A 24,712-nucleotide genomic window follows, 5' to 3' on the forward strand; every position below is an offset into this window, starting at 1 on the left:
GCGGTTGGAGACCCAGCGGAACACTGGGTTCTCGGTCCTGAGAGGGGTGCCCAGATGATCATGGAGGTGTGCCAGAACGCAGAGCCAAGTCCTGAGGGAAACATATGATACTGAAGATGAGCCAAGTTTTATTTTTTAATAGCTGAGCTTCTAGTTGGCAGCAAAAAAATCCTGTGCCAGCTGCTGAGGAAGTAATGTGCAGGGAGCTGGCAGGCACGGGCACTTGGGAAGCCAACAGGTATGGATGCACAGTGGATCCCCAGGTGCTAGTGCCTAGAAGAAAGCTCCAGCCCCCCTAGATAGACCAAAGGTGGGGGCCCTATTCCCTGTGAAGTGGGTGTCTGGACTACATCCCCCAACATCTGGGAGAACAACAACGGTGGGCATCAGGGAAAGAAAAAGCACATCACTTTCCTCAAACTCTGCTTGCCACATTAGCCTAAGTGAACTCAGGGTAGCTTTTGAGAGATAGCAAGAAGATTCTGAGGTTATGACCGAAGTCAGATAAATATCAAACAGGAGAAGAAGGGAAGAAGCATTTCTTAGTCAGCTCAGGCTGCCGTAACAAAATATCACAGACTGGATGGCTTAAACAACAGAAACTTATTTCTCACAGTTCTGGAGGCTGGAAGTTCAAGATCAGGGGGCCAGGGTGCTCGGGCTCTGGTGAGAACTCTCTTCCTGGCTTCCAGACCTCTGCCTTCTTGCTGTTTCCTCACATGGCAGAGAGAGAGTGTGTACTGTGTGGTGTCTCTTCTTGTAAGGGCACTAATCTCACCAGGAGGTTCCCCGCTCATGACCTCATCTAACCCTACTTATCTCCCAGAGACCCCATCTCCAAATGCCATCACATTGGGCGTTGGGGCTTCAACATAAGAATTTGGGGGGACACAGACATTCAGTCCCTAACAAGGGGAGACACAAGGAAAATGGAAGCACCTGGGCTCTGGCGAGACAAAGGAAACAGGGAGGAATTAGGCAGGGGCAGAGAGGTGCTTGCGGGTTGAGGTGTAACTGGATTCAGAAAACAAGAAGTAGACCTGGGTGAAGAGTGGACTTCCTTCTTTTAAATTTTAAGAATAATTATTTTGACAGTCCATAAAGTCATGAACATAAAGTTAATGACCCTACTTGGAAGTTAAGTCAAGAAGTGATTTATTTTTTTATCAGAGAATTAGACATCTCATGGAATAATTTTTAAATAATATCCCCAAATAAAGATAGACCAGAACAGACCATTTATGTTCTTATCTCCTTCATGATCCTCTCCTTAGCTCTTCCTTCCCTTCCGGTCGTCAGGCAGGGCCGATGTTACAGGACAATGTCACAGGACACTGCTAATCCATTACACAGCCACAAACAGGTCATAAGTCAAGCCTTTTAAAAAAGAATTATTGCTTTTAAAAACAAAACTAAAGGAGTGGAGAAAGCTAAGAAAAATACCTTCCTGTTAAATCCTGTCCTAGATATCCAAAACTATTGCCAGCATTTGTATGGTCCACTAAAGGAACTAAAAATGAGCAAATATAACAATGAGTATATGTTTCTAAAAAGAGGCAAGGCATTTAAACAGCACAAAATAAGAAGAAAATTACTCAAGGATCCTCCAACACGTTTACAATGCCTTTGGAGCTTAGAGCCGTACTTACCCCAAAAGCTGCTCTGTCTCCTGGACACACAGCGAAGAACTAAGATAATCATCCAGAGAATTTGACTAGAAGAAAACACAGATGCACAGATGCTTGTGGCTAGAGGGGACCTGGGAGGTAGATGATCTAATCACAGAAGGTCACAGTATTCCCGATCATCAGAGACAGAGGCCCTTTAAGACAGAGTAGACCGATAAAAGACCAGAGCCCCTTGGATTCCAAAGGACTTTCAATTGCAGAAGCCCTGCTGGTACTCACTTACCCAACAAATATTTACTAAGGGCTCAGTGTGTGCCCTGCATTGCACTAGCCATGGGGACACAGCAGTGAGCAAGGGGACAGAGGCCTGGCTTGCAATAGCTTACATTCTAAAGGAATTGAATAAGTAATTTCACAGTGTGCTGGTTTGGCAGAGGGCTGCATGGAGAAAACATCCTGAAGAAAGAGAGATTTAACCAGAAGAGGTATGTCCCCAGCTGTTCTCCTCATTCCTCCAACATTGATTCTTTCACTCATTATTCCACAAACATTTATTACACACTTACAGGGGGCAAGCAGTAGACTGAAGAATAGGCTTAGTAGTGGGGATAAAAGATTGATAAGATATGGAGTTCCTCTGCCTGAGGAGCAGATGTTCTGGGGATGAAGACCACAAAGCCTTTACCTGTAAGGCAATAAGCATATGAAATGGTAGAAGAGCAGGTAGGCAGGGGAAACCTTCCGCCTGGGGAGTAGGATGACTATCCTGGAGGAATTAGATGGAGATGGGCACTTCAGGCCAAGAGAGTTTCATGCACAACACCATAGAGATAAGAGGACCAGTGAGGGGTCCTTGTGGAAGGTGGGTACAGTGGAAAGATACAAGCACTGTAGTCTGTCAAACCTGGGCTTGAATCTCAGCTCCGCTCTCCTCCCCAGCTGTGAGAGTTTGGACAAGTTGCTTGACCATTCTGAGCCTCAGGTTCTTCATTTGAAAAATGGTGCTGGTAATGATCAGCTTGCTGTATTACTGAAATAATTCACAATGTACATAAAGATAGTAAAACCACAACACCCAGCTCCGTGCACGTAATTAGGAGAAGTGGTGGGGAATGAGGCTGGCAGGCAAGTTGGGGTCAGATGGATGAAAGAGCCAGGTAAGCTGGACTAAGGTATTTCACCTATAGCTACCTAATTCAGTACCATTATCCCGTCTCTCACCTGGTGCCCTGTCTGGGGAATGACATGAAGCTTATGTGTCAGCTATGGAGCTAAGTGTTTTCACTTCTGTGATCTCATGTCACCATCACAGCGACCTCGTGGGGGCTACACTACCACGATCTTCATTTTGCCAAAGAGGCTGAGTGAGGTTCAGTGTTATGTCCAAAGGGACAGAGCCATCAAGTAGCAGTTTTATCCTGCCTGTTTCTCTGTCCACATCCTGCACCATCTGGCTCAGTTCTCGTCTTAGCCCCTGCCTTGCTCCACAGTCCTCCTTCACCTCCACCGGCTCAGCTGTCCAGAATGGCCTGCTTGCTGCCCCAGCCTTGAAGTGTCCTGAGTAGCTGCCTTCCTCGGTTCTCCCCTTTGACTGCGGCTCCCTGAGGATCACTCCCCTGCACCGCCTGCCAGCCCAGGCCGGGACTGGCGCTCTGCTGCCCCCTCCTGGCCTGGGCCAGAACCTCAACGGCTCCCTGGGGCCTCAGTTCAGTCCAGACATGCCATTTCCTTAGCGTCTCAAGATTTGAAAAGACTGTATCATTTTGCTGTGGATTATCCGGATAATTTCCTCGGGTTTCCACTTCACTAATGTGGCATGCATACACACGGCAAGCTCTGTTTATTATGTGTTTAGTTAGCTTCTAGATGCGGGTTACTCTCAGGAGAGCTTCTCACAAGTTTACCTCATTGAACATTTTTATTAGCTTATGTGTTCACATAGAGGAAAAAAGGAGAGGAAGGACCCAGAGTCCCATAGAAGTCCCATAGAAACGTAAAAATGTTTCCACTCACACAAGAAATCTTCAGAGGCCCATTATGACTGAACACTCTAGGCTAGGCTGATTTATTGAATTATATATTTTGAATTGGGTCACAGTTAAAAACGTAGGCTTATTTCCTCAGGGTTTGTCCTAACAGGGAACTTTAAAAAAATACATCAAATTCACTCGAACAAATAGGTAGCAGTAATTTACGTCCTGTTAAAGATTAAACTTGGACTTAATAGTCACAACTAAAGAACAACTTTATACATTTATTAGAGTCCCATATGGAAGACAGTCACTTCCTAAGTTAAAGTAGTCACTAACTGTCCCTTTAAGACAGTATGAGAAGTAAGGGAGACCAACCTGAAAAGCGCAAGATTCTGTGCAATGAAAGGTAAAATGCAAGCAAAGGTCCCTATTGAACAGTCCAGAAGGACTGAAAGTGGGGAGAAATCGTTCAATACTCCATTGTAGGTAACAGCAAACGTGTGAACGTAATGACAAACTTGCTATCCCCTGCTCTTCTTTGTTCTAGTTTATAATATTAGTCAAGTCCTGTCTATAATCATGACATAAACCAAAGAAAGTGCACTTTTAGCAAAGACTGCTGCTACAAACGAGTAGAGGAAACAGTTAAAACCACGTCATACCCGTTACTTTTTTAGCAGACCTTCCAACCGGGGGGGTATCTCAAGTCTAGCCTCTTTTATTTTTATTTTTTTTATTTTTTATTTTTTTGAGGAAGATTAGCCCTGAACTAACTACTGCCAATCCTCCTCTTTTTGCTGAGGAAGACTGGCCCTGAGCTAACATCCGTGCCCATCTTCCTCTACTTTATACGTGTGACTCTTACCATGGCATGGCTTTTGCCAAGCGGTGCCATGGCCGCACCCGAGATCTGAACCGGCGAACCCTACGCCGCCGAGAAGCGGAACGTGCAAACTTAACCGCTGAGCCACCAGGCCGGCCCCTATTTTTTAAGGAATATTTTTGTACCTGGTTGAACTTTTCAACCATATCACCCTGAAGTATGACTTGAGAAGCAATTAAGTGATGACAATGCATTTATTAACCAGGTTAAACTCAACCTCCAGGCACTAAGGACCACAACTCTTCAAGCACTGCCACCAAACACTTCAGACAAATGCAACCAGTTGGCAAAATTTACCATGAAGTAAGTGAGGTATATTAAAATTGAGGTTCTTGCAAATAAAGTGAATTTTGAGTTCAACAACAAAGAAAAATAAAATTCACTTAACCCTCTGTTTGATGGGAAGATGTATTCCTTTTCTCTTTTTCTCTTTTCTGCTATGTGATTTTTTTGGTTAGAATGGCAGTAAATTCTTATCAAAACCTTTCATCAGATAGTCTTAAAATGCATAACAAGTGCACATACATACCCACTTCCCCTTTCTGTACAAAGACACACCTTGCAACATGATCTCTTTTTTTGTTTGCATTTTGATCTATATATCTGCTTTAAAATCACTTTCATAAAACAGAATATTATTTAAATACAAGTAAATAAGTTTACTCAGTATGCACTTATAACTATCATTCTTTGATCCAATAATCATCCAAAAAAATGTTTTTGAGCACATGCTCCCAAATTATGTATATTTACGTACCTATAAATGCAATACATCTGCTACTGAACCAACATGTAGTGTTCTTTTCAAAACATTCAAAAACAAAAAAGCAAAAATTAGAAAAATAAACAAAAATAGAATGTCTAATATTTTCTGCTAGCACTGCATTTATTATGCACCCCCTGGATACGAACATCCCACTTTGGAGAACTCTGCTTCAGTCAAAATATGAGTGACTGATTTAGTTTAGCTCTAAAGTTTATTCAAAATAAAAAAGAATAATTTTATTTTTTCAAAAAAATGCTTATTTAAATAAAGTCTTAATCTAAAGGACTTTAATTAGTCCATCTGAGATACATGCATGGCATATAGAAGGATTATTCAACATGCAGATAATATATTAGTAAACAGAAAAATGAATTAATTAAACTTTAGTAATTAGAGGCAGATCTTTTATCAATAGTTTATTTAGCATATTATTTTGTAATTAATTGGCATTTCAAATATAATAGAAGAATGATCAACTTGAAATCTATTTAATTATTATACACAAAACAAACGACCCTCCAATAAATAGTCTGTGGATGTGAATGCTGATCACGGTATGGAAATTTAACATAAACACACATCAGGTAAAGCTTCTCCATTCTCAAAAACATGAATGATGAAAGATCTAGCCAACATGTCACATAGGTCAGAACTGTAACTGATACAGTTTCAACAGATGTAGGAAAAGGATGAGTATGCATTTAAAGCTTGCACTCACCTGAAAAACTAGTATCAGGTTGACACTTTCAAAGTAAAAGGGAAATTCAAGGTAGCCCCTTGATTAAATGAAGTCTTGATATCATTTTAACTTGAAATTCTCGTGTAACTGAGGAAGAGTAGAATTTTAGCTTGACTGATCTAGGTCAGGGGTCAGCAAATGACGGGCCAAGGGCTTAGCACGGCAGCCACTTGTTTTTCTACAGTCTGCAACCTAGGAATAGTTTTTACATTTTACAATGGTTTTTAAATGCCAAAAGAAGAATAATATTTTGTGATGTGAAAATTATATGAAATTCAAATTTCACTGTCATAAATAAAGTTTTATCAGAACACAGCCATGTGCAGTCATTTCTGTGTTGTCCATGGCTGTTTTCACTTAATCATTGCAGAGATGAGAATTGTCACAGAGACTGTGTGGCCCACAAAACCTAAAATATTTATTGTCCATCCCTTACAGGCTCTGTACCCAGTAACTGATCTCAAACCCCTCAATCCCACATTTCCCATTTCTTATCTATTCATAGGCTGTGGGAGGGTTTCTTTTTTCTTTCTTTTTTTTTTTTATCAACATGGTAAGTTCTCTCTTACTCACTCCCCTGGTTTATCTACATTCTGGGTTACAGCAAGTTCTGAGTCCCACAACTTCAGTCCAGGATGCAGCTGCTTCTATAGCCACCTTTTGCTCTCATATGGTTACTTTCTCTTTGTCTACGATACTGGTTTTCAATTGATACAGACTCAGCCATTTTTTTTTACAGGCTTTCTTTGGTCTGATATCAACTTACCCTCCCAATCTTATTGGCCAATACGGTGTTCTTGTTTTGTAAAGTTTGCAAAATGAAATGTATACCCTGCACTTTTCTGCCAGATTTTGCCTTTCTTTAGAATGTACTTTCTACCTGGCACGCCCTTCACCAAAGCTCTCTCTGTTAAAATCCTGCCAAATTTCAACATCTACCCCCCTATGAAGACATCTCAATCTTCCCAGTCAGCATCAGCGCTCTGTCACACAGACTGCTGTGATTCTCAGACCTCCAGCTCCTATTAGTTTTATTTATTTATTTATCTCATATTAGATTTATTGTTGATGCTTCATTATCAGTAAACTATAGTCGGAGGCCAAAGAGTGTTTTACTCATCCTATTCCTTCATACTCTAGCCCCGTCACCCAACCATGCACACACTCCCGACGTAAATTGCCTAGTTCACAGGTATTCCAAAGATCAGACTTGTCACAGAGAGGACCTTAGGCAGCACAAAAGCAAGGAATTAAATAACAAAGGATCAAAGTTGAGAACATCCTTCTCTTTTCAATGATTGTCCCATCATTCTGATTACCTCAAGAAGAAAACCTCAATTTGTGCTACTATGGTTTTAGCCCTGCTAATCAAAGAGCGAACAATCCTCAAAACCTCAGGCATGGAGCCTTTTGCAGACAAACATTTCTAGCCACAGTTTAATAAAAATGCTTTTTTTGGTGCAATTTATTTTTACAATTTGCTTCTATTTATGGCATGAATATTGGTTTTCAATTTAATGAAAATAAGTCTTCTCAGTAAGTAAATTTAGGTTAACAAAAATGAGATGATTTAAATAAAAGTATTAAGGAAATTATAGCACAGGTAGTATGCACATATGACAGAAATCAATGGAATTACACAGAAATGGGAGAAACATTTGGTTGTAGCAGGTACTCAATAAAGCCAAATGATTTTAATATCAACCTCCCTGTTCATCATCTACACAACTAAAAGAAAATCATGTAAAAGGCTAGCTTCAAGCTCTGAAACAATGGTCCTCAACAGGAAGAGGGGATGACATTTGATAATGTCTAGAGACATTTTTGGCTGTCACAACTGGGGGCTGGTACTGACATCTAGTGCATAGAGGCCAGGGACACTGCTAAACATCATACAATGCACAGGGCAGCCCCTACACAAAGAATCATCTGGCCTCGAATGTCTACAGCGCCACGAGTGAGAAATCCTGCTCCAAGAGAAAAGAGAAAGCTCTACACATCCTACCCTTTGCCCATTGTTACAAATCACCCTCTGTCCAGCACTGCTCCTGAGCTCATTTGATCTCTGCCACTGATAAGATAACTGAGGAAAATCTCCCATGTGAACCTTTCACATTTTATGTCAGCCACACAACCACTGCCCTCCATTAGCAATTAGAATTTTAAAAATGGACTTTATCGAAGAGTCTATGTCCTTTATGTGTTGATACTGTCATCAATATTTAGATCTAATTTCCTAATTAAACCATTGGAGTTATGAAATTTTCAGATGATCCTCCATTATCAAATAGATTAAAACAATAAGTAAGGTGAAGTTTAATATAATTTGAGTAAAATCTTGGTTCTAGCTGCTACTGATTTTATGTAAAGTTATTCTCTGCCCTGAACTGTATGGTTCATTGACTCAAATACTATACTTTGTAAAATAAACCTGACCTTGAAATTTTAGAAATTCATTATATTTTTATTAGATATGTTAGCTTTCCCAGAAAACAGTCTAGAGAGAATTACTTTTTAAGCTAATAAAAAAACAAAAAAAGAAAAGAAGCATTAACATATACAAAATAACCAGTAGTTGAAACAGTCCACCTGGTAATTTATTCTCAAACATATTCCTGCAAACACATAATCTACACATATATGTCTGAGGGTAAAGTGTTTACAAGAAAGTTCTTTGAAGCTATTTTGTGGTTAGCATTTTCTTTCTCTTTGTCTTTTTTTTTCAAGTAAAGGTCTCCAGAACAGTTTAGAAACAGACAGCACCTGTCTTTTTTTTTTTTTTTTTCCAAATTAGGAGTTATTTTTACCGTTGTAACAGTATTTAAACATGGAAAAATAGTGTGTTCTTAAAGTCATGATCCTATCATAGTCTTCGCTTGACTTTAAGGGTCTTTACAATGAATGTATTTCCAAATTTAGCATTTACTATGTATTAACCTTAGTGGTTGCTATAGCTTGGAGGCTTTTAAGTTCAAGTTAATTTAACTTCCAATTCTGACACGCCTGTGGTAAAATAACAGCGAAGGTGAAACTGAATCCCTTTGATTTCAGAGCCACAAAGCACTCTGCCAACAGAAAAGCAGCATTATTTTCAACACCTACAAGCTACGGAGGTGGCAGTTATCAATACTCACACTGTGAGGAAAGGAAACAAACGCTGAGTGAGATTAGGGTCATAGTCACACAAGTTTTAGGGAGAAGATAAATAGGTCAGGGGATTTCCCTCTACCTGGGTCACCAGAACCAAGACCATCCCATCAGGACCAAATGAGACCACATCTCAAAGAAGAGGAAGGGGGCATGCCACCGTGCCTAGTCCCTTTCATCATCATTCATTCATTCTCTTTAAAATCATTTGTTGGGCACCTGCTGAGTACTGAGCTGTGCTATGTAATGAGCACACAATAGTGAACCAGCCAAGTCCACAGACCCTGCCTTCCGGGAGCTGACAGTTAACGTTCGAGCGAAGAGCTTGTGCAGCCCCAGTTTCAATTCTCCCGCTTGCAATCTCCCCGCGCTCCTGAGTCGACTGCCTGAGAAAAGAATCAGGCACACAGAGAACAAGAATGGGTCTGAGCAGGTGCATTTTAAATTCCTACTCAGATAAGAAACACACCATCCCCCAAAGAGCTTACGGTACTAAGTGCAGTGTGTGTGGCAGGAGATCTGTGGCCAGCAGTACAACCTGGATAGGCTGTGGGGCCTTAAAGGACAATGTGAGTGAAAGAGCGAGAGTCTGAGAAGCACTGGCTAAGAAGGGTCAGGAAGGGGCTCCAACAAAGAGAAGGATGGGGAAGGGAAAGGAAGTATCTGATTCCTCCCCAGCCAGGAGCACTGCTTGGAGCCCTTCTGTTAGAAAATGCACACTTTTCATGTTTCTTTACAGAAAGTATTTGCTGGCCATTACCTGGGGCCAAAGTTATGTGTTACTGAGTGGAACCCACCACTGTTCAGGCCTCTGAACTCCTCCCTTTCACAGTGAAGGTGCTCCCTGTCCCGCCTCCTGCCCCACTCAGCCAGTCCAGACTCCAGTGCACCCAGCAGGTTTTGGGGAGATGCCAGAGTTTTTCCAAAACGTTTGAAAGGGGGAACCCAATAATGACTTGGAGGCAAAGATAGGAGAACTTTTCTCTGCAGAGCTGTGCAAATGAAAACCATTCAAGGTTACCAATAGGTCTGCAGGGCCTTTTTCAAAAGGACTCTGCCTCCTACTTTAATGTGGGTACACAGATCTATGGCCTAAAACAGCACTTTTCAAACTGAGTCATAACCCATTGGTGGGATGTGAAATCACATGAGTTCAGCCAACGTTTTCTAATGAAATAGAATAAAATCAAACAGCATTGAATAGGACATATGAGAGCACGTTGTTGGTAATAAGAATAAACATTGTTTTATGAAAGTTGTTTCCATTTTATACACACAGATGTCTCACTATCTAAATCTATTTAGTTCCTAAGCAATAATACATATAGCAAGGGATGCTCTCTCTCTATATATATATATAAAATGCTTAAATTGTATTAGATATTATGCATAAATATAATTATTCTTAAATTAAGTTGCCATATAAATGGGGTTTTTTTAGTTGTAGATGGGGTTGCAGGGGCTAGGGGCAGGGGTGGCAATTGAAAGTCAATAGCCTAAAGAAACTATAGAAAATGGAATGGAAATTTTTAAAAAACTGATTCCAAAATAATTTAACACACACTTCTTCTGTCGTCCTAATTATCTCTCATTTGGTTTCCCTGAACTTGTGTGTGTGGGAATACATCTGGTTTTGTTACAAACATTCTTTCAATCTTGTAGAACAGACAGAAGCAAAAGGTGAGAAATAACAGAAAACAGGACATGGTTTGGATGCACCGGCCAAATCCCCGCCACAAAGCAGCCCAGGCCAAACCCCGTCCTTCCGGGTCCAAACCACTGGACAGAATCTGGGCCAGAAGCAGCCTCCCTTCTCCCTTGGAAAAGCCTTTAAAGGCCAGTTACTCAAATCACTGGGCAAAGGACCAAACAGCTCTCTAGGACATGAAGCCCTGAATAGGATCATGGCCAACTCATCTTTTTAAGTAGAATTGAATTGTTGGTGTGTCATGATTTTTGTAAACCTTTTGACAAACTTTATAAACAAAGCCGTATTTTCAAAGGTGATTTTTGAAAAGTCAAATTAGTTTGCCTAAAATTCTTAAATAATCCCCCTCACCACAACCACTACCCCAGCACAAAAAGAAAGCTACCACATCTGCTCTGGGCTGAATGGCCACATGTGCTGCCAGCACCATCCAGGGGCTTCAGGTGGTTACAGCCTTGGGAATTCAGCTCCCTGAAATTCCCAAACACATCAACAGGATGTGCTGTCCTAATGGTCACATGTTCAATCTTCTTGAACTCAGGAGTCATTAGCTTACAACAGGCAATTGTAACAGAGGAACGACTACAGTACTTAGAAATTAACTTAATTTAAAGGGTATTGTCTACACTCTGGAACTAACCATAATGACAACACCAGGGGCATTGGTCTCTTAGCATCTTAATGACAACAGTGTTACTATGAATTAAATGTCTTAGCCTTGGAGTCACCACTAGCAGGCAGATCTGGCGTTAGACTGGGATTAAAGAGAATAAAGACTTGAAACCAATTGACCCAGTCTCAACTTCATCACTAGTGCAGGAAGGAAGAGGACTTTTGTCACTCAGTCAATACTTAGAATTATAATTCTGTTGCATCCTCTGGTTTTATAGATTCTTAGTAATTATATCTGTAACATACCTGCTGTTTGTTTTAAGTTTGTTTTGTTGAGAAAAATAACTGATCATGAAGTGATGTTTCTCAAAGTCTGAACCAAATAGAATAAGTATTGGTGCACTTCACTAATACTGCCATCTACAGAGAACTTACCTAATACACATGACTACTGAAAAACAGAGCAGAAATAAGAATGTTTAACTTTTTTCTCAAAATATTTTAATTCTGTGATTTTCAAGCTAATCAAATGACTAGGTAGCAGAGTGAGTCTTAGCAATACATAGTTGATTTACTTTTGTCTTCCTAAATTTACTGAAAAATATAACACCAAGCTTTTTTAAAAAAATAAATAAACTTCAAATTCCTTAGGTTTTCCCCCACGAAGTCTACTATCCGTGTATGTGTGCAATTGGCGTTTTATATTTTTTTCTACAAATTTTCCCATCTCTCAAATTAAAGGAAATTTCTGGAGTTTCCTGATGGAGAAATTTATCCATAAAGATAATGTGTGCTGAGGATAAGTCAGAGCCCATTAGAGGCATCTCAGGCAGACGTCACTCAGAAAGCAGTTAGACCTGGTGGTGGGACTGTCCCTGTAGCACCATCAGGCACTTCCTCTATCGTGTGGCAATTTCTAAAACACCAAGTAAACAAATTTAAGTAGATTATCTCTTGAATCAGAAGTTTACACTGCCCCACTGCAGATCACCAGACAATTATGGTTGGTTTCAGAGCTTCCAGAAGGAGACAGTTCATTCTCAGCCTACCAGCAGCTGCACACAACAGCAGATCTTCAGATGAACAGTGAAAGACTCGATCAGAACAGGATGCTTATGTGCTCGTGATTCAAGGTGCAAGTATTTTTGAAACATTTTTAAACAATAACAAATTACTAAATTTTCATTCAGAAGTTTTGCCTTCCTTACACACCGTCTGTACTCAGGGAGCCATTAAGATTTAGCGGCAAATTGGAGGGGAAGGGTGACCTTTACACAGTCCCACTAAGTACCAGGAATCCTGCACTGTGGTCTCCAACGGCATCAAAAAGAAAATGGCTGTTAGCTAAACTCTTTCCAACAAAAAAAGCGAATGAAAAATAAAATTGCAAAGAAGTATTAAGTACAGAAGATTCAACTTGTTAACGGTTGAAATTACATCTTCAGAGTCCCTATAACAAAGGGTCTGGATCTAAAATGAGTGTTGAAAAGCAGTCTCCTTACCTATGGATAACAGAAAGGAAAGAAGAAAAAATGAAGGAAGGGAAGGAAAAAAAATAATTTTCAACGGATAAAAACATGAGAGCATATGGCATTATTCACCTGGCAAAACCACTACCTGTTTGGATCTTCAGAGGAGGGATGAGGGACACTTCTGCAACCCCAGGGAGACGGCTTTTGCATACATAATTTAAACAAATCACTCCAGCATTTGAAAGAAGAGCAGCAGAACTCTTCTCACTAATTACCACTGCCTGGACCACATGTGCTGCTTTTGCTTTAAAGCCACACTAGTTCATTATTCTGCCTTCAACTCTCTTAAATGATTCATTCCCCCCTTCTCTCCTGAGCAGACTCTGCAGGGAAGCTAGTATTTAAGTTTAATTTCTAGTGCCACTTGCTTTGGAGAGCTTGATGAGAGGAAGGAGGAAGAACCTAATTTAATAATTCTGTCATGATTTGGAGGGGCACCCTCCGCCCCCTACTCTAAAAAATAACTAGACACACAGGACCCTCTGGCAAGCTATAATCGTGAGCAAAGACACCAATTGGGAAAGCAGGGCCCACGTGCAGTGGGAGCTGTCACCCAAGGGAAGTGGCAGCCGGCGAGGAGGAGGGAGACGGGGAGAGAGTGGAGCTGCTGCTCGCAGGGGCACCGGCCTGGGCTCTCTCAGGGAGACCCGACTCGCACTTGAATGGCGCTTAGCTCTCTCCCAAACACTAGGCGGGGAAAAACCAAAGGGTAGGGAGGCCGGCTCCAGCATCCTCGAGAGCTGTCCCTGCCAGAGGGACAGCCTTTGGTGCGTGCCGTGGGCTTCCCCAAAAGCCGGAGCCCGCGCGCAGGGCGCCCGGCTCCGCCAGGTCCAGGGCGCCCCTCGTGCGCCCCAGCCCGCCGCCCCTCGCCTTACCGTCCAAGCTCCGACTCCACCTCGAAGAAATCGTTCAAAGCATCCCTGTTGGAGCCGTCGATCCAATAATCCGGGACGAGGCTCCCGGTAGCCGGGGCCACGCTGGCGGTGACCGAAGAGCAGGACGAGGCGGAGCACGAGGGCACCGTGACTTTGAGCATCTTCGCGGCGGGACTCCGGAAGCCGCCGCCGCTGTCGCCGCCGCTGCCGGAGCGAGAAGCCCCGCCGCCCGCCGTCGCCTGTGAGCGCAGGAGCGAGAGGTGGCGTCCTTCACACACACGCACACACCCACCGCCGCCGCCTCCCCGGCGCCCTCGGCCGCGCTCGGGCTGCGGCTCCCTTTCTGCACGCTCAGGAGAGAGGGTGGGCGGAGAAGGGGGCGAGGAACTGGGAGAGGGTGTGGAAGGAGAACCCGAGTCGCCGCCAGCCGGAGAGAGAAGAGGCGGAGGCACTGCGATGGAGAGAGATTCCCTCCCCCTTCGCTCCTTTGCTCCTTCCCTCCCCACCTCCCCTCCTCCCTCCGCCGAGCCTCTCCAGCCCCCCTCCCTTTTTTCTTTCTCCCTCCCAGGCAGAGGCTGCGGCGGAGCCGGCTAGGGCGGCTCCGGATGCAGAAGCTTGGGGAAGGCACAAGGACCGGAGCATCATCCCACGCGCTCTCCCGCGGGAGCCAGGAGCCTGGAAGGGACCGCGCGCAGTGGGACGCTCGCTCCGGGAGTGGCGGGCGCCCAGCGCGCTCTGGGACCACATGGGTTCGGGTGGCTCAGCAGGATGGTGAGAAAGGGACCTGGCTGTTGGCACAACTCCTTCCTCCTTGAGCGCATCTCGGTGGCAAGTCCCTCTCACCTAGCACTAGCTAACCAGCCATCCTTGTTCCTCCCTGTGTCTAAGCTTATATTGGTGGCTGGGGAGGGTGTCCTGTGGTCGCCGATCCCCAGGGCTCCTGTGCCCGGACCCGGTGAAAGCTGGAGGAAATGGAAGCGCCTGGGTCCACGTTGACCTGACTCACCTTTGAGTGAAGTCTTCAGTTGGAATAGATACTGTTATGCTGCTGCTGGCATTGCCTCCTTTGATACTGTTGGAGCTCCTGAAAGGACAAGAACTTGCTGTGTCTAGTTCACTCCCAGCCTCTGAAGGCTAGCAACAGAAGTGACCCAGAGAATTACAGGTCTGGAAGGGCCCTGTGGAAGCCACTAGACCAGCCCTCTGCCTTAAGGCAAGACCCGTCATCATTCGTGATAGAGAATATTGCTACATTTAAAGCTCTTTCGGCTTCCGGAGAGGTGTGCCCATCCCCAGCATTCTAATGTCTGTCCATCAACCTTCAGGCTGTTCTTCTAACTATTGATTCAATATATATCATTTATATTTCTACCCTTGAACTTTTTTCTTTTCATATATCAGCAGAGATGAACAATTAGTCATTATATTCTGTAATAAATCTTTATCTATAATAACAGTTATTACATCACGTCTCATTTCTAGCTAAATAACTCTAGGCCCTTTATTTAATCTTACTTCACAGGTGTTACTTTTAGTCTTTTTTTTCTGACTCTCCTCTAACATGCACTAAACTCTTCTTGGTATGTCTTCATTCCTAATGACACCAGTAAACATGGTGCAATATTCTCCTCTAATTTACTGACTTATTTTTTACTCTTAAGAGCTTTGTGAAATATGGGTAAACTACCAAAAAAAACACCCCCAAAATCTAACTAATTAGTGATACGAATATGATGCATAGTTGATTGAAAATGAAAAACAAACAAAAACTACTCCTCACTGGTATTTTTATGAAGATGAGCACATCCTCAATTTACAAATGCCCAAAAGACAGCAAGTGTATGTAGACTTACACCAATTCAGTCAAATACTGAATTGTTTGGTGAGAAAATGAAAATGCTCACGTGACTTGTTACTTTTCAGAGACTGAATTTGCTAATCTTCATGTTAGAAAATCAGGTTTAGGAGCAAAGCAGGCAAATAAAGCTCTCTAAAGTAAATTTGAGTTCTCACTAAGTCTCCCTTGGTGGAGGGATGGGCATGGAGTAGTTGCTAGGCCATTTTTTCTTCTTATTCTTCTTTGTGAGGAAGATTGGCCCTGAGCTAACACCTGTGCCAGTCTTCGTCTACTTTATGTGGGATGTTGCCACAGCATGGCTTGACAAGTGATGCTAGGATCCTGGCCGGTGAAGCCAGGCCACCCAAGCAGAAGGTATGAACTTAACCACTATGCCACAGGGCTGGCCCTAGTTGCCAGACCATTTTTATTCACACTTCTTTGGGGCAAGTCCAAGCGCTGAATGTAGGTACTTGTCTGCTGTGAGCGACTCTTTTACAATGTAAGTCCAAAGCAAGCATATTATATTGAAAGAAATGGTAAGCCTTTATTCTCCTGTTTTAGGGAATGATAGCTAGAGAAACACCATTTCGTGGTAAAGGAGTGATTATAGAATTGATATTTACATTCAACATTAGTCATTTGACACCTATGCTTTTCATAACTGACTTTTATAAAAGTGCTATTAATTTAAGTTTTAAAAAAAGGGTATTTGGTTTAATGGATGCGGTTTATTTTTTTAAAAATATAGATGAAAATAAATATTATTTTAAAACAGATGGAACAGAAATTAAATCCATGCAATTTATCTTCACTCCTTGTGAAATATCATCTAAAATGACCAGAAAAGGAACAAAGGTATATATCCACAAAAAGAAAGGGAGAAATAATGTCAACCAAATCTTAGAATCTAGGAACAGATGGACAAATGAAAACTGACTTAGAAGATTGGATAGACCTGAAACTCAGATGTGCAATGGGAAAAGTCAGCAGGAAGAAATCTAATTCTTACCACAGAATTTCAGAAATGCTCAGGAATTAGAGTACCAGATCCTTCTAAAGGTGGAGCAGAGGATAAGATACTGGTTGAAAATTTTTAAAAGATGGTCTCAGGCCCCTACATTTCTTTTTCTACCATTCACAGCCAAAAAAATCACTTCCCAGGGGCTGGCCCCGTGGCCGAGTGGTTAAGTTCGCGCGCTCCGCTGCAGGCGGCCCAGTGTTTCATTGGTTCGAATCCTGGGCGCGAACATGGCACTGCTCATCAGACCACGCTGAGGCAGCGTCCCACATGCCACAACTAGAAGAACCCACAACGAAGAATATACAACTATGTACCGGGGGGCTTTGGGGAGAAAAAGGAAATAATAAAATCTTAAAAAAACAAAACAAAACAAAACATACAAAAACCACTTCCCAAACCCTTGGAAAAGAAAGTAGACTTAATTTTTGGAAATGTTGAACGAAAAATGTTGTCTTAGATCACAAGGTACAGTTGAGACCATATTGAAAACAGAGAGATTCATGAAACTGTACATAATAAACAGTAAGACTTCCAGGTTCATTAGGCTCCCAGAATGCTAAAAAAATGAGTTTATATCTATCACATCCCCAGCCATAGAGGAAATTGAACAATTTCTCACTGAGAAAACTAAATGACCTAAGAAGAGGGGGACCTATGAATACTGACAATTCGGATACACTCCCCAACAAAACATCCTGATATTTCTCAACACCTTACAGTAAAGCCCATCACTGAACAGACTCAGGGACCGAAAACTTCCAATGAGCTATTTTGTGTCTCACTCAAACACGAATGGACAACATTCAATTCTGATATGGCAGAATAGCTGGTATGACTAAACTTCCTGTATATAATAATTATAGTCTCTAGACTAAGTATAAAAAGTTATTTACATGTGCAGAAGAACCACCAAAATCAGAAAATTGGAAATGCTAGAACTCATGAAAGAAAGTAACTCTTCTGAATGAGATGCACATTCATTTGGCTTTTCCTCTCAGGGCTCTACAGGCAACACAACTCTTAGCAGCTTGAGGTGTCAGAAAACAAAATTCAGGGCTAGCAGAGAAGCTAGAAATTGAGAAGGAAATCCAGAAAGAAGGGACCACAGTGGAGAAATTCAAAAATCTACATTAAAACTATGCTCAAACACTAGGCTAACCTCTGAACTATGCTTATGTAGGGAAACTCTAAGGAACCCAGTAGAAAGCACAAAGCAATAACTGGAAGGTAGAAAACTTGAGAAGAAATTTTAGCTGTTCTTCACCACAGAGGAGACAGAGTTTGGAATGTGAGTCTCATCGGGTTTAACTGTGTATGAGAAGAAAAGAAAACTCTTCAGGAAAAAGATAACAAAATCCAGAATCTCTGCAAGGAACCACTGACAATCCAGTACACAATAAAAAAAATACTAAATATATGAACTGGTAGGAAAATATAAACCACAGTCAAAAGAAAAATCAATTAATAGAAACCACCCCGAGATGATTCATAGGTTGGTATTCACAAGAAAAGCATATAAAACAGCTACTATAAAGAGGCTTAAATACTTAAAGGAAATGATTATCATAATAAGTGTACAGATGGGTAATCCTATCAGAGAACTGAAAATGGTTCAAAAGAAACCATTGGAAATTTCAGAACTGAACAAGCCAACTCTCTGAAATTTGAAAAAATATACTTACAGGGCTGACAGAAGAGTGCAGATTGCAGAAGAAAGAGTGGCCGAACTTGAAGATAGACTGTGGTATGATAATCCCCACTGATCTTCACCTTCTTGTATTTATGCCCGTCTCAGTTCAACTACTGCCTTGAATTAAGGTTGGCCTATGTGACAAATAGAATATGGTGGAAGTGAAAGTGTTTGACTTCCAAGGTCATAAAAACATTGCAGATTCTACCTTGATCTCTTGGATTGCTCATTCTGAGGGAAGCCAACTTCCATGACTTGAGGATACTCAAGCAACCCCATGGAGATGCTGATGTGGAGAGGAACCAACTTGCTAGTCATGTGAGTGAGCCATCAACGAAGTAGATTCCCCAGCCCCAATTCCTTCAAATGACTGAAATCAACAATATCTAAGTGTAACCTCATGAGAGACCTGAGCTGAAACTACCCAAGGATTCAGAATTTTGGATAATTCAGAATTCTGAATTCATAGAAACCATGAGAGATAAATGATTATTGCTGTTATAAGTCACTAAAATTTGGAGTTATTTGTTATGCAGCAATAGAAAACTAATAAAAAACATAGCTATAGAAATTATCCAATCTAGAAAAGAAAAAGAAAAAATATTCAAAAAAAATTGAACACATCTCTGTGAATTGTAGGACAATATCAAGATATCTTACATGTAATGGGAGTCCCAGGAGAAAAGGAGAAAGGATTGGGGCAGAAAACTTATTTGAAAAAATAGTGGCTGAAATGTCTCAAATTTAGGTAAACAACATCAATTTATAGATTCAAGAATCTCAGAAACCCCAACAGAAACAAACAGAAATAAAACCACACCTAGGTCCATGTAAGTCAAATGCTTGAAAACAACAGATAAAGAAAAAGTTTTGAAAGCATCTCCTACCCAGACAGAGAGAGAAGGAAGTATATTATATATTGTAAGGAAGTAATAATTCAATGACAGATCAAAATAATGTAGGTCCAAAAGCAATGGAATGATATCTCTAGAGTTATAGTAGTCCCCCCTTATCCATGGGAGATAGTTTCCAAGACCCCCAGTGGATGCCTGAAATCACAGATAGTATCAAACCCTATATAGACTATGTTTTTTCCTATTCATACATACTTATGATAAAGTTTAATTTATAAATTAGGCAAAGTAAGAGATTAACAACAATGGCTAGTAATAAAATGGAACAATTCTAACAATATACTGTAATAAAAGTTACTGTAGATCTTAGCAATCTCAGCATACGATTATTTTTTCCCTTGTTAAGTCAAGAACTTTCACCTTTTCACTTAAAGGAAGCACTTTATGGCTTCTCTTTGGCATATGTGAATTGCCAGCATCACTACTTTTGTGCTTTGGAGCCATTATTAAGTAAAATACTGCAACAGAAAATCTGGTAACCAACAGTGGCTACTAAGTGACTAAGTAGGGTAAAGAGGGGAGCATATACAGCATGGATACACTGGACAAAGGGATGACTCATGTCCTGGGCAGGATGGAGAGAGATGGCATGAGATTTCACCATACTACTCAGAATGGTGGACAATTTAAAACTTATGAATCGTTTATTTCTGGAATTTTCCGTTTAATATTTTCAGACTGAAGTTGACCAGAGGTAACTGAAACTGCAGAAAGCAAAACCATAAGGGGCCCTGCTATGTCTAACTGAATGGAAAAAAACCTGTAGATCCAGAATTCCATACTAAAGGAATATTTTTTGGCTAAAGGGAAATAAACAAAATGGAAACTAAGATATACAGAAAAGAATGAAGAGAGCAGAAATGGGATATATGTGTAAATAGAAAAGGCCATATTTCTTATTCTTCTTTTATTTAAAAGATAACCGTGGTTTAAAACAAAAATCGTAACATTGAATTTTGTGGTTTGTAATATATATAGAGGTAAAATATAATAGAAAATACTGCATATGATTCCTTCTACAAAATATTCAGGAAAAGGCAAAATTGTCAGAATGCAGATCAGTGGCTTTCAGGGGCCACGGTAGGGTAGAAGATTGAAAATGAGTTTGAGGGAATTTTGGGGGCGATAGAAAGTTTTGATGGTGATTACATGATTTTAGCATTTGTCAAAACTCTTTAATTATACTTTAATAATGGATAAATTCTAGTGTATGCAAATTGTATCTCAACTAAGCCAATTAAAAATTATAATAGCAGCATAGACAATCCTTTAACTTACGTAAAATTGAAAGTCTACAAATATTGAAAAGGAAAATGTTAAACTATTGCCATTTATAAATAACTTGATTTTTACATAGAAAATTCAAGGTTTTGATTTAGACTTGTAAAATTAATAAATGAATTTGACAAAGTCACCGGGTACAAGATCGAAATAAAATAATCAATTGTATTTCCACATACTGGCAGGAAACAATTGAAAATGTAATAAAAATATTCCATTTACAATAGAATAAAACTATAAAATGCTTAGGAACCAATTCAACAGAAGATGTTCAAATCTTCCACAGGAAAAACTACCAACTATTGCCAAGAGAAATCAAAATAAGATGCAAGTAAATGGAAAGATACACCATGTTCATTGATTGGAAAGCTCGATATTGTTAACATGTCAATTCTCCCCTAACTGATATATATGCTAATTCTAGTAGACTTTGTAGAAATTGAAAAGTTTATTCTAAAATGTGTAAAGAAATACAAAATACCTAGCATACAAAACGATCCTGAAAAAGAACAAAGTTGGTCGTCTCACTCTATCTGATTTCAATAAACAGAATTTCGAATTCAATGGAACAGAATAGAGTTCAGAAACAGAACCATACACGTGTGGTCAATTAATTTCTGAAAAAGTATCAAAGTAATTTGATGGGCAAAAGAAAGTCTTTTCAGTAACTGCTTCTAGAAGAACTAGATAAATATATAGGGGAGAATGAACCTCAATCTTTTCCTTGTACCACAAACAAAATTAAACTTAAGATGGATCATAAACTTATGCACATAAGCTAAAACTATAGTAGCACTTCTCAAAGAAAACATTGAAGAATATCTTCAGGAACTTACAGTAGATATAAATATTTTAGATAGGACACAGGAGATTTAAACAGAAAAGAAAAAAATTAAAAATTGGGATTTATAAAATTTTAAAACTTCTATATAGCAAGAGACACAATTAAGTATAAACACAAGCCAAAAACTGGGAGTAAATATTCTCAATACAAATAGTTAGCAAAAAATATGCATCTAGAATATATAAAGAATTCTTAGAAATCAATAAGAAAATGACAGAGAAAAGACTTCTGATTTCTGCTCAGGATGTAGAGAGCTACAAAGAGTATTGCTCCAAGCCTTATAATACAACAACAAAAACCCAAAATGCAGGCCAAAATTTTCTTGAACCATATAGAGACCTGAAGTCAGAGGATAACCAAGTGGTCTAAAATCTAAGGGGAGACAGCTGTCCACAAGGAAAGATGACAGCTGCTTACCTAAGGCAAACACAGCCACTCAACAGTAAGAATTGGATATGAAGAGTTAATAAATTGGAGGATGTTGTGGGCTCTCAACAGAATGTGAACCCCCTGGGAGCCAAATATATAAGGAGAGTTCACACATTCTTGCAGGCTTTTCTCCAGACTCTACTGGGTACAAAAAAAGATGGGTAAGAGTCCTGAAAAAGCATGCCTCATGTGCAGACCTGCAGAAAGAAAAGAGCAGCTACTGTGAGGAGGGGAGAAAACCAGCCAAGACCTTCTCCCTTATGTCCCCTGTGGAACAAAAGCCTTAATCTGCAGGTAGGGGATTAAACATTGTCACCTTTAGGCACTAGCGCAAACTCACAGTAGCTGGGAGAGCTCCCTGAAGGGAGAGGGAGGATTATGTCCTGAACACAAAACTATAAAAGGTGGAAAGGCAAAAGCTCTATGAAAGTCACATTCCTGAGACCCAGGGACACAGGACCTACCTAAGAGTACAGAGAATGTCCCTTCAGTCCCCCACCACCAAGCTAACAAGCATCATGTAACAAGTAACAGTGGAACACTGATAAGAGAGTTGCAAGCGCGTGGAGACAGACTTTCTTTGTGGCATGGTGCAAATGGAAGACCTAAAGCTGAGGGTAAAGCTGACAAATAGAAAGATGCTCAGGACAACCAGCTGCCACCCTAAGCAAAAGATATTGGTAGAGAAATATGAAGCATGTCGTGCAATGAGGATAAGCATAGTATAAATAAACTGCAAATCCAACCAAACTCCTCACTAGATTAACTCCAACTCCCACACTAAATGCCAAGCAGAAGGGAAGGCATGCCTACTTATAGGCATAAGATCTATTTACCTCAGTGTCCACCATCCAACACAAGATGCAAATGAAATGGCAAGAAATAAACAACATACTGCTAAAAAACAAAGCTATAAATTGAACCAGATTCAAATATGATAGAGACGTTAGAATTATCTGACAGAGATATAAAAATAACTATGATTATTATGTTAAAAACTCTAATGGAAAAGGTGAAAATATATAAGATCAATGGGAAATTTCAGCAAAGATATGAGAACTAAAAGAAAGAATCAGATGGAATTTCAGGAAACAAAAAATCTCACAGTAACATAAATGAAGAATGTCTTCAACACACCCATCAGTAGATATATCAGTAGTATATCAGAGTGTAGGAAAGAACCAATGAACTTGAAGATAGGTCAATGGAAATTACCCAAATTGAAACACAGCATTCAAATGCCGTGGGACAGTCTTAAACAGTCTAATATATGCCTAAACAGAATTCCAGAAGAAGAGAAAGAGGGAACAGGGGGGAAAAACTGAAGAAATAATAGCTATGAATTTTCCAAAATTAGTAACAGATATCAATCCACAGATCCAAGAAACTTAGAGAACAGCAAGGATAAATATCAAATATTATATACATATATATGTATGTGTATTCTATATGTGTGTATATACATACTAATATACCACCTATGCATATTGTATTCAATCTGCTGAAAACAAAAGACAAAAAGAAAATTTGGAGGCAGCAAGAGAAAAAAACGCATTACATACAGAGAAAAAATGATAAGAATTACAGTAAACTTCTTGTCAGACAAGGAAGATGACAACGTAGTGACATCTTTTTTGTTCCTGTTATTTCTACAATGATATGTTTTCTAAACAGTTTTACTGAGTATAATTGAGATAAAATAAACTGTAAATATTTGAAATGTGCAATTTTACAAGCTTTCATATATATGTATATACCTGCCAAACCATCACCACAATCAAGATAGTGAACATGTCCATCACCTCCATTCTTGTGCCCCTTTGTAACCTCTCCTTCTTGCCACTCCTTGCCATCCTCCAACCCAAGCAACCATTGATCTGCTTTCTGACACTATAAATAAGTTTGAATTTTCTAGGATTTTACATAAATGGAATTACAGTATGTACTGTTTTTTATCCAGCTTTAGTTTTTAAAGAAACTAATGTAAAGATGGGTTTAAAAAAATTATATAGTGTTGCAAAGCTTAGTAGCCTGCCTTGTTTATTTTTATTTTCAATTTCCACTTCTCAGAGAACAGCCTAGGTTCTGAGTTTTCTACATTATCATCTAAATTTCTCAGATTTCCAAATAATTGCAGAGTTCTTTTCTTTAGCTAGATGATCTGGCTTCTCTTGCCTTGTTCATCTGTCCTAACATTTTCTGGGTTTGAAATGCAATGATCTTAGCACTCGTCTCAAGAAATCAGGGGAAAAAAAAAGAAATTACATGCAAAAAGAGGAAATAAGCTAAAAAGATAAGAAGGGAAATTAATGAAATAGAAAATATACCATAGAGATACTCAGAAAGACCAAAATTAGTTCATTAAAAAGGCCACTGAAATTGATGAATTCCTGGACAGATGATTGATAGAATGAGAAGAGACACAAGTAACAAATATCAGGATTAAAGCTTGGGAAATTACCACAAATTTGATACATATTTAAAAAGTCTTAAGAGGATATGAAAATTTGAATAAAATGAATAAATTCCTGGAAAAACACGACTTACCACTTTGACACAAAAAGAAACAGAAAATCTGGATAGCTCTATTCCTATCAAAGAAATTAAATCTCTAGGAAAATCTTCTCTCTCTCACACACGCGCACACACACACACACACACTCATGCTCACATACACAAAACTCCAGACGCAGATGGCTTCACTGGTAAATTCTACATTTTAAGAAAGAAAGAACATCAATCTTACACAAACTATCCCAGAAAATAAAAAGAAGAGAACAATTCTTGACTTGCCTTTTGAAGCCAGGATAAGTTGGTTTATTACAAGGAA

General features: G+C 40.0%; 1 protein-coding gene across 5 annotated transcripts in view; it reads right to left on the bottom strand.

The window, feature by feature from the left end:
* The window catches only part of CAMK4 (calcium/calmodulin dependent protein kinase IV), a 235,822-nt gene that overhangs the window by 202,940 nt on the left and 8,170 nt on the right, over positions 1–24,712 (bottom strand). For 2 of the 5 annotated variants that reach the window (XM_070571306.1, XM_070571307.1), the window contains exons 2-4: positions 18,407–18,548; positions 14,870–14,947; positions 13,864–14,102 (exon numbers count right to left, since the gene is read on the bottom strand). In XM_070571306.1, the coding sequence (XP_070427407.1) occupies positions 13,864–14,024 (161 nt within the window). In that variant the 5' untranslated portion in view covers positions 14,025–14,102; positions 14,870–14,947; positions 18,407–18,548. Of the gene's footprint in view, positions 1–13,863; positions 14,600–14,869; positions 14,948–18,406; positions 18,549–24,712 lie in introns of those variants that run through there. The other 3 variants (XM_008518812.2, XM_070571305.1, XM_070571308.1) reach the window with 2 other exon arrangements.

The sequence above is a fragment of the Equus przewalskii genome, chromosome 13 (genome assembly GCF_037783145.1).
Source record: "Equus przewalskii isolate Varuska chromosome 13, EquPr2, whole genome shotgun sequence".
In the NCBI taxonomy this organism is placed as follows: domain Eukaryota; kingdom Metazoa; phylum Chordata; class Mammalia; order Perissodactyla; family Equidae; genus Equus; species Equus przewalskii.